At 41.1% G+C, this 10,573-nt stretch overlaps 1 protein-coding gene across 1 annotated transcript in view; it reads right to left on the reverse strand.

Moving 5' to 3' along the window:
* The window catches only part of DEUP1 (deuterosome assembly protein 1), a 46,433-nt gene extending 36,349 nt beyond the window's left edge, over positions 1-10,084 (reverse strand). Inside the window, exons 1-2 of the mRNA XM_086742727.1 lie at positions 10,041-10,084; positions 708-879 (exon numbers count right to left, since the gene is read on the reverse strand). Of these exons, the coding sequence (XP_086598853.1) occupies positions 708-879; positions 10,041-10,084 (216 nt within the window). The remainder of the gene's footprint in view (positions 1-707; positions 880-10,040) is intronic.
* Positions 10,085-10,573: the final 489 nt, after the last annotated feature.

The raw sequence follows: 10,573 nt of genomic DNA on the forward strand, positions 1-10,573 counted from the left end.
TACAGACAAATAAATAGATGCTTTAAGAACTGGCTAGTTGAATTATTCTCTTGGCTGCTCTGACTGCAATGACTAAGGCCAACTTCCTCGTTGCTTATTAGGGAGAGTTATTTCAGTTTCCAAACTCCACCTGGCACTTTAGACACTTATGAATGTTCAGCAGACAAGACTGCAAAGTGCAGACAACACCAGGTACACTGGGGCTTTAAGTTTGATAAGCAAGTCTAAGTGGTAATACCATTTGAATCTTCACTATTAATAATAAAATTATCATACAAAGACACTATATCATGTCAAATGATAAAAATGAGGTATAAACAGGAATTATAAAATACATAATTTTGTGAAACTTTTTGAACTGTACATTTCCATTTAAAATTTCTATTGAAACTAGAAGTGTTGGCATTTAGAAAAAAACCAGCAAATTATCTTTTTACAGCTAAACTGAGAATATTTGATTTAGACTTCAGGAAAACAGAAAAAAATATGAGACTTTCAATGACATTTTTACAATCACTTTTCAGAACAGAAGCACACTTTAAAACAAAACACTAAGGATAATTAGTGACCTTTAAAGGGTGTTTGGTAATTTCACATGACAGAACAAACAGTTCTTTCATTGCTCTCCTTATAGAGCATTTAGAGCATATTATTAACTAACTCCCAAAATAAATACTTTCTTTATAGAATGTGATATTAATAAATACCTCTTGACCTTTTTGATCCAGTTTGCTCTGAGCACTTGCTAATTCTTGATCTTGGATATCCATCTTTGCTTCTAAAGCTTTCATCTTCCTTTCCCATTCCACTTGCTTGCTGTTTACCATGATGTCAATTTGATGCACTAATTTCTGAAGTCCAGCTTCACATGGAGAAGCTCTAATAATATATATCAAAAAAGAGACTTCTTTTTTCAAATAAAGAATAAGGGAGAAAGCAAATTTTTATTTACATTGCAAAGATTTTATTTTAATTCTGGTGGAAATAACCACTTTCAACATCAGAAAGAAATAAATGGGAAAGCTCAGTTCATCTGTCTTAAGTTTGCCTCAAGTCAAAATCAGAGTATTTAGCATATTCTGGACTATTTGCTGGGCAAATTTGCTTAAAGGCTGTTTGATATCCTCTCACTCTTTCAGGGATGAACTGTCAAACAAACATAAGTTGAGTTAAAAGTATCCAGGCCCAAACCTCAATGGACAGGAACAGAAGAAGCTGAATATTAAGTTGCTTATGGCACAGCACTTCCCACTAAGGATACATAATGACGGAAGCAGAGTTCGCAGGAGGAAGTTATTAAACAGCTGGCTTGAAAACAAGCCGTAATTCTTAATTGCTAGTTCAACTTTTACACCTCATTTTCCCATCTTCTTTGTGGAAAATGGACTTAAATAATAAGGTGAGTTGTATAAAAACTGTTAGTTTTCATCCTACTAGGAAGCACAGGAATGAGTGTATTTTGAAAAAGAACTCATCTTTGAGGGACCATGGGCTGGATTTCCTAGAGATTTGTACAAATCTGCAACATAAACATTAGATTTTTTCCCAAAGTTTTGAGATTAAGTTTAGAATACATCCTTTACACTACGACTTCATTGTCAGTAACAGATGATGTTTTACACTGTTGCTTTAGAAATATGATGTGTTCTAAGTAATAAAATAATGACATATGGTCAATTGATGGTATATCAGAAGGGCCATCAGAAACTGAAAGCAGTCAAAGTTGCCCTCTTATTTCCCCTCTTATACTACCCCTTATGTAGGAGCAGTACATTAATTTTAAAAAATGAAACTTCAGGCAGTGTCAAACAATGTTTAAATCAGCCAGTGTATGCCAATGTTCTGGTTTTGTTTAGTGGGGGGGGGGGGGGGGCTAAGGTGGCAGCTTCTGTAGGAAACTGCTAGAAGTCGCTCCCCTTTGTTCAGTGGACTCGGCCGGGCCTAGGGTGGACCCGCTGCTGGCCAAGGCAGAGCCAACTGGTAGCAGAGTGTCCCATGATAATGCCTCCACGATAACTTATTTAAGTAGGGGAAAACAGAAAAAAAAAAAAAAAAAGGAAAAGATGTGAAGCAGCTGAGCGGGGGCAGAGACGGGGAGGTGTGAGCCTTGTAGGCCTCACCCTCTGGCCTCCTGCTGGGCAGCCGACTGGGCCCAACTCGGCCCGGCCTGGCTGCAAGAAGTGGAGACGAGAGGAGATGTGAATGAGATCCTGAGAGGTGTCTGCCAGCCTGTTGTGAAGAATTTTTCTTCTCAGAGGAACGGCTGCAGACGCCAAGGTCAGCGAAGAAGGAGGGGGAGGAGTAATGCGGCTCCTGGCCAAGATTCCCCTGCAGCCTGTGGTGATGACCATGGTGGAGCAGGTTGTCTCCCTGCAGCCCATGGAGGCCCACGGAGGGGCAGAGATCCACCTGCAGCCCATGGAGGACCCCACAGTGGGGGAGTTGCATGCCTGAAGGAGGCTGTGGCCTGTGGAGGGCCCGCTGGGACAGCCGTTCTGGAGGGACTGCACCCCGTGGAAGAGATGACCCACGCTGGAGCAGTTCCACAAAGGACTGTGGCCCATGGGAGGGACCCCACAATGGAGCAGGGGAGGAATGTGAGGAGTTCTTCCCCCGACCATGAAGCAGCGGCGTAAAACAACGCGTGATGAACTGACCGCGACCCCCATTCCCTCTTCCCCCCTGTGCCGCTCAGTGGGGGAGAAGGTAGTAGAGATAATGTTAAGCTTGGGAAGAGGGAGGGGTGGGGGAGGTTATCTTGTTCCCTGTCTCATTCTCCTGCTAGTCTTAGAAATAAATGAGTAGTTTTCCCCAAGCCGAGTCTGTTTTGCCCGTGACGGTAACTTTAAGGATTTCTCCCCGTCCTTATCTCAAACCTTGAGCCGTTTTTCCTTATATCATCTCCCCCTGTTCTCTTGGAGGGTGGGGGGAGTGAGAGAGAGACTGCGTAGTCTGGTCCCGAGATATTTAGCAGATATATACAAAGTATCTATTAAAAGGAAAGTGGAACACATCATAACTCAAAACAATGCCACAGCATTCTTAGATTATTTTAAGTGAAGAAACTTGTTTATCAGAAGGCTAAATTTATTATCATGAAAAGTAATAGGTTACAATACATTTTTTGCATCAGTTTAGATATCAGGAGGGATAGTTAACAAAGAATGAAAGAATGAAAGAATAAAATCGCTGGTTATATTAACAGGAAATTCAATATAGGCTTCTAACCAAAACAAAAAAAGAATGAAGATACTTGAAAATTATGCAACAGTATGAGGAAATACATCCCCTGGCATTCAGTCTTAGCGAACAAAGGGGTCCAAGAGAGCTGGTTGCTCTTCAAGAAGGGAGTCTTAAGGGCACAGGAGCAGGCGGTCCCCCTGAGCCGCAAAATGAGCCGGCGGGGAAGAAGACCGGTGTGGATGAATAGGGAGCTATTCTTGAGGCTCCGGGAGAAAAAGAGAATCTACCGCCTGTGGAAGGAGGGACGGGCAACTGAGAATGAATACAAGGAAGTCGTTAGGATGTGTAGAGGTGAAATCAGAAAGGCAAAAGCCCAGCTTGAATTTAACCTGGCCACTGGGGTGAAAAGGAATAAGAAACTCTTTTATAAATACATTAACAGTAAGAGGAGGACAAAGGAGAATATCCACTCTTTGCTGGATGAGGCTGGGAATGTGACCACTGAGGATAAGGAAAAGGCGGAGGTTCTGAATGCCTTCTTTACGTCTGTCTTTAGAGGTCAGACCAGTTATCCTCAGGGTACTCCTCTCTCTGACCTGGTAGTCTCGGCTGGGGAGCACGATAACCCCCCTGTGATTCTGGAAGAAACGGTCAGAGACTTACTACTCCAACTGGACTGCCACAAGTCCATTGGGCCGGATGAGATCCACCCAAGAGTGCTGAGGGAACTGGCGGAGGTGATAGCCGAGCCGCTTTCCATCATCTATCAGCGCTCCTTGTTGACTGGTGAGGTCCTGGAAGACTGGAGGATTGCCAACGTGACTCCCATTTACAAGAAAGGTTGTAAGGAGGATCCGGGGAACTACAGGCCTGTTAGCCTGACCTCGGTTACAGGGAAGGTTATGGAACAGATAGTCTTGAGGGAGATCATGCGGCATGTGTGGGATGGCTGGGGGATCAGGCCTAGCCAGCATGGGTTCATGAAGGGCAGGTCCTGTTTGACCAACCTGATCTCCTTTTATGATCAAGTGACCCATCTGCTGGATGAGGGAAAGGCTGTTGATGTGGTCTACCTAGACTTCAGCAAAGCCTTTGACGCTGTCTCCCACGGTATTCTCCTGCAGAAGCTGGCAGCCCATGGCTTGGATGGGTACACTCTTGGCTGGGTAAGGAGCTGGCTGGAGGGCCGGGCTCAGAGAGTGGTGGTGAATGGAGTTAAATCCAGCTGGCTACCGGTCACAAGTGGTGTTCCCCAGGGGTCGGTGCTGGGGCCTGTCCTCTTCAATATCTTTACTGATGATCTGGATGAGGGTATTGAGTGCACCCTCAGTAAGTTCGCAGATGACACCAAATTGGCTGGGAGTGTGGATCTGCCTGGGGGTAGCGAGGCCCTACAGAGGGATCTGGACAGGCTGGAGAGCTGGGCTGAAGCCAATGGGATGAGGTTCAACAAGACCAAATGCCGAGTCCTGCACTTCGGCCACAACAACCCCAGGCAGCGCTATAGGCTTGGGGCGGAGCGGCTGGAGGACTGTGTGGAGGAAACGGAGCTGGGGGTACTGATTGATGCTCGGCTGAGCATGAGCCGACAGTGTGCCTGGGTGGCCAAGAAGGCCAACGGCATCCTGGCTTGCATCAAAAACAGTGTTACTAGCAGGAACAGGGAGGTAATTGTCCCCCTGTACTCGGCACTGGTGAGGCCGCACCTCGAGTACTGTGTTCAGTTTTGGGCCCCTCACTGCAAGAAAGACATTGAGGCCCTGGAACGCGTTCAGAGGAGGGCTACGAAGCTGGTGAGGGGTCTGGAGCACAGGCCTTATGAGGAGCGGCTGAGGGAGCTGGGATTGTTCAGTCTGGAGAAGAGGAGGCTCAGGGGAGACCTTATAGCTCTCTATAACTTCCTGAAGGGAGGTTGTAGTGAGCTAGGGGTCGGCCTTTTCTCTCGTGTAGACAGTGATAGAACTAGAGGCAATGGTTTCAAGCTGCGCCAGGGGAGATTCAGGCTGGACATTAGGAAATATTACTTCTCGGAAAGGGTAGTCAGGCACTGGAATGCACTGCCCAGGGAGGTGGTGGAGTCACCGAGCATGGGGGTGTTCAAGAAACGTTTGGATGTTGTGTTGAGGGATATGATTTAGCTGAGAAGTACTGGTGATGGTTGGACTGGATGATCTTTTATGTCTTTTCCAATCTTGATAATAATAATAATTCTATTTATCTCACTGACATTTTTCCCAAAAGTAGAAGTGATAGCCACTGGTTATAATTTAGTTGGTTAATTCAGAAAAATTTAAAAGCTATGTATTCTCTTGACTGCTGACAGTACACATCTCTGTGTGCACATACAGTGCCTTTATGATAGATAACCATGTGGCAGCCTTTGGAATATCTCTATGGCATGATGGTTTGTTAAAATAAGCATAGCTATTTCCTTAAAATAAGTATAGCTATTATTTTATGAAATAATTGCCATAGAGACAATCACACAGAAACAAAAGATGGCGCAGCATCTGAATAACGTAGCAGCAACCTGCAAAAGGGTTAATGATAAAAAAGCACAGCAGTATATCTGTTACTGCACCATCCTAGGAAATGTTGGAGAGGATTCAATCCCCAAAATAAGCACAGAATGCCATGTTGTATCACAAACATTACAATCTGGCATACGTTTTTGGAAGACATTGCAACCAAGCATGTGCCAAGCAATGAGCAACTCCACTTTAGCAAAGCCGCACTTAACCAAACACAAACTGAGCCACGAATGCAGAGGCAACATCCCTGTTGCCAGTGAGCCTTCAGCCGCTGAGCGTGCTGCCAGCACATCGCTGAAGAACAGTAAGTGAACTAACACGCTCCTCTACTGTAAATGGCTGTGCAAACCAAGCCTTAATATAAGCAGATGCTTTTACTCCTGGTAGTTGATACCAACATCTTGTGTGAATGCTAGCATGAAAATACTTCATTTCTTTTCTGCTAATCTTTCACATCCCAGCTGTTCAGCCAGCTCTCCAAACGTCTGCCCTCCTAGTGCCCCGAAGTCTCCTGTCTGTAGGTTGTGCTCTGGGTCAAGTGCTGGTCCCGCACACTCTGCGTTTCGTATCCTGCATTCTCAAATTCTGATTGCACTACACTAAAAAAAGAGCTCCTTAACACAGAATCATAGAACAGTTTGGGTTGGAAGGGACCTTTAAAGGTCATCTACTGGATGGATGGATATGTGTTTATTTAATATCTTTATCTGGTGTTTAAATGATGCATATCCCTTGTTTGGATAATTATTACAGGAAATTGGAGCAAATTTGTTAGATTTATAATGTCATCATTAAAACTCAACATGATTTTAAAAAGTAAAATTCTTTAAAACTTTTTAATATCAACAAGTGCTTGAAACTTAAACATTATCAATGTCAAGCTTGGAAAGGCTTTTTAAATACACACATAAATCTTAGTGCCTTTTTAATGTTAAAACTGTTAGCAATGGCATTTTAAAATATTAATATGAGTCATAGGACAATAACAACCAAAGAGCAAGCAAGTAGAACACTGTGATGTACATATCACAAAATGAAAATGCTCCCTCCTCAAGTGCCAGAAACTCCTCTCAAAATAGCACTAATGATGCAGCAAACTTGGATTCCCTCTGGGCGGAATATAAAATGGAATTTTAAAAACAGAAGATGAAATTAAGCTAGAGGACGACCTTTTCTGCAATACTGCTGTAAGGACCTGTGCCCTTCCAGCCTCATGTATTGTCAGGTGGCAAGACTTCGGTGAACCACCAGCAATGATATAGCTGTCTGATTTTAGCCTTCAGAAATAGATATTTTCTTTATTGTGTGTCGCGTGGATCAGCTAAATACTGTTATGCAAGTGCAAATGCAACCCTCTAGCCTAGATCATCAGGTCACCCTTTCAGACCCACCATGGCTGACATCCTTCTCTCCTAAGTTTCACCTGTCCTTTTCAGATTGTCCCGCACAAGGCAAGTTCTGCAGCTATTGTTAGAAAATTTTCTCGGAATAGTTCTTGCATGTTTCTTGAACCTAGAACCACCAAGATAGAAAAGGGAGCTGTTGAAGGAAAAATTTGTTCTGAAACAGCTTCTCAGTCTGTCTCCGCCTCTTCTGTCTACTTCCTTAGCTAGATCCTCTGTGTACACCTGCAGCTGAAAAAGGAAAGCTGTCCCTGAGGCTGTAATTACTGCTGCTCTTCTACTAGCAGAACTACTCTGTATCGTGGCTGTGGCAGTACAAACAGATCTGCATAAAGATGTACTTGGCAGTTATCCCCACCTACTAGCACAGAGGCACTGCTAGCTGCTCTAACTATGATTTCAGTCCCTTCAGTGTTTTGAAAAGACCACTAATGGTTGTCCTCAGAATATGGCCAATCATATGGTATCACAATCATCAGAATTTATTTTGATCACTGGGTGTGGAATGTAGAAAATCTGGAATCTTTTGTTTAATATGCCATCAGGTAAACAAACACACTAAGAACAAGTTTGTTCATAAAACAAAGAAGTATGGGTTTTCTACCCATACGAATGCAGCGCTCCTATTCTGCTGAATGCATACAACAAATGGATTCTTCATATATGGAAGTAATGACTTCTACTGAGGCAAGTGGCAGCTATTTTTTTTTACTGCATTTACTTTGAAACAGCTCAAAATACTTAAAGGTATCTCATTTTTAAAGTGATATAGGCAAGATCTTAGTCTTTTATTCTATTTCTGTATTGGTAAAAATAGAGAGGATTCATATTCTTCTGTCATTAATAACTATTTATCTTCATGTAAAATCTAGGTGTTTTCAAATTTCGAGAAACCAAAATCCTTATAATAAGTTTTACCAACTCCAGGCATTTATCACGAACGAATTTTCAACTAATTAGACCTTTCTAGCTCTATTTATCTGCCTTTCTGCACAGACCTGTATTTTTCTGATTGTTTCCTAACAGGCATAGAAATAATATTATTGTCCATACACTTCAGAATAAAGTTGTAACTCAGAAACTGATGTTTTAAGAAATGTTTGGTTCATACTGGCAGTCTCTACTTCATGCTCATTCCCTTATTGCTCAGCTTTGCTGACAAACAGGAGAGTATGTATGACCATATTTATGCAAACACAAGCAAATGTGTGCAGATGCAGAACAATGTTAACAAAGAATTCCATCTTACGCAGTACATTAATTAGTTTTTAATCCTTAATCCAGCTTCTAGAGCCAATATTAATTCCTTTTCTCTTCTTAAAACTTGCTTTAAAAATGGGAAATGTATAAACTGCTTGTGATATAACAGTCTGCTAGAATTTTCTATCCAGAAGTTCCATTATGTGAACTACAACTAATTTATTTAACAATTTTCAGCCATACAGAATCATACACATCTGTGGATGGATAATTTGTCATTTATGAGTTCTTGCAGCTGGGATGTAATACTCATGTTTTCTACTACCATTATATTCAACCATCTTCCGAAATTTTAAAGCTATCTGCATTATTTCTGGAATACTGTCAGCATAGACTGAAATAAATGTCTCCTGTCATTGGATGTGTATTCTAAACTACTCTTCCACATTCTTTGTATAGTTAATGGAAATAAATAGCTACCTAGAGTACCTGGTTTATGATGGGACAAATCACTATCTAGATATGTCTGCAATGGCCTGAAATTTCATATATCGATTACAACAAAGTCCAGGCAGAATCTGAACTCTTGAAATAAACTTCTGATTTGTTAAAAAAGTGTCCAAAGAATAGCAATATTTTGCTTTTTTTTTTTAAATTCAGGTTTTTATATGACCATATTTACCACTCATATCACTAACAAATAGAATGCCCCTCAAAGCCAAAAAATGGGGCCACATTGTTCAGAATATAATATTTTAATGTGGCAATTTATTCAGTCATGAAAACTGCACACATTATTCGTCAGCACAACAGAGCACACTTTCAAATCCTATTAAAACTTTATCGGGACAGAACAAGGTATGACAGGATATGTGTGTTTATGTTATTTTATGAAACACTTTTACACTTAATATGCATCATATTACCTAAACTACTTCTTGGTAAAAATGATAAATGAAACTGGTATATATGAAAAATAAATAATAGGTTTATTTACAAATTATAATAGATACATATTCTATTTAGCTCATATAAGGGTACTCTTTATAGCTCGTATAAGGTACTCTTTATATTTCTGTGTTCCTTGAACAGGCTGGATGGGATGAGGTCCGACATCAAATCTCACCCATGTTTACACTTCTTCAGAAAGAGTTTGTGCTGTGCTAGTATTTTTTTTTAGATTACCACTAAAAGAACTAAACTTGGAATATGTCAAAAAAGATGATTGTGTTGTGATGAAAAGTGCACTTAATACTTGGTAAGAACACTTGTGGTTATTAGCTGTGCAAAATAAGACTAAGGCTTTAGCAATTAATAGACTTGTTTTTAAGATTTTTGAATGTTTTAAGAGCTGTGATATGTAAGTTTATACTGCTGTAGCCTAGCAACTTCAACTACTTTTAAAAACAGTTTAAAATAACACTTCTTAACATTTTCATAAAGCCCCGCATAGCTTTCATTTTTTCCTCTTTTGTTCAGGTATGAAGATTTTAAAAAATTTAAGTAACAGAAAACAGTCAATAGATGATCAGCTAAACCAATAAGATGTGTTGCCTTAATTATCAGTAGCCTCTCCAGTTTGCATAGAAAGCAGCAGAAGAAATGGAGAAAGAATCACATTTGCTTCTACAGTCATTAATATTTAGTGTTTCACTTTTCTAATAAACCCACAAAATTAAATTCCATCATATATTCCACTACCAGACAAGAAGTCATTACTTACTTAGCGACAGCTTGCTCCTGAAACATTTCTAAGTCCTGCTCCATATTACTGATCATCCTTTTAACCTGTTGAAACAACAAAACCAAAATAATTCAGAGTCTTAAATGCATGCATTTACACAGCCAAGCAGTTCATATTGGATAGTGCTATGCTTTCCATCGCTGTAATTCTCACTTTGCAAACAACGGGGCAGGGGAACGTGGCTCTAATTACAGGCTGGAACGGGCCAGATGAAAACTTCTGGAGTAAGCTCAGCAGCTCTTGTCCTTGGTGCAGCACTGAGATTAACTAGAGGTGGTGGTGGCCCTGGGTTTCCATGAGGAAACTTCTTTTGGATCATTCCCTGTTGTGTGATGTCAATGACTTGCCAAGACACTTTAAACACATAAACCTAAATTTGTCATAGAGCCATGGCTGCATTCGGCAACCATTTCTCATACCTACACACACCCTAATTAACCTGTACCCAGGCTATAATTGCTCTCAGACACAATTTTGGACTGCTGTTGACTATTCACTCCCTTGCTTAGCAG

The sequence above is a fragment of the Chlamydotis macqueenii genome, chromosome 1, assembly GCF_036417535.1.
Source record: "Chlamydotis macqueenii isolate bChlMac1 chromosome 1, bChlMac1.mat, whole genome shotgun sequence".
Classification (NCBI taxonomy): domain Eukaryota; kingdom Metazoa; phylum Chordata; class Aves; order Otidiformes; family Otididae; genus Chlamydotis; species Chlamydotis macqueenii.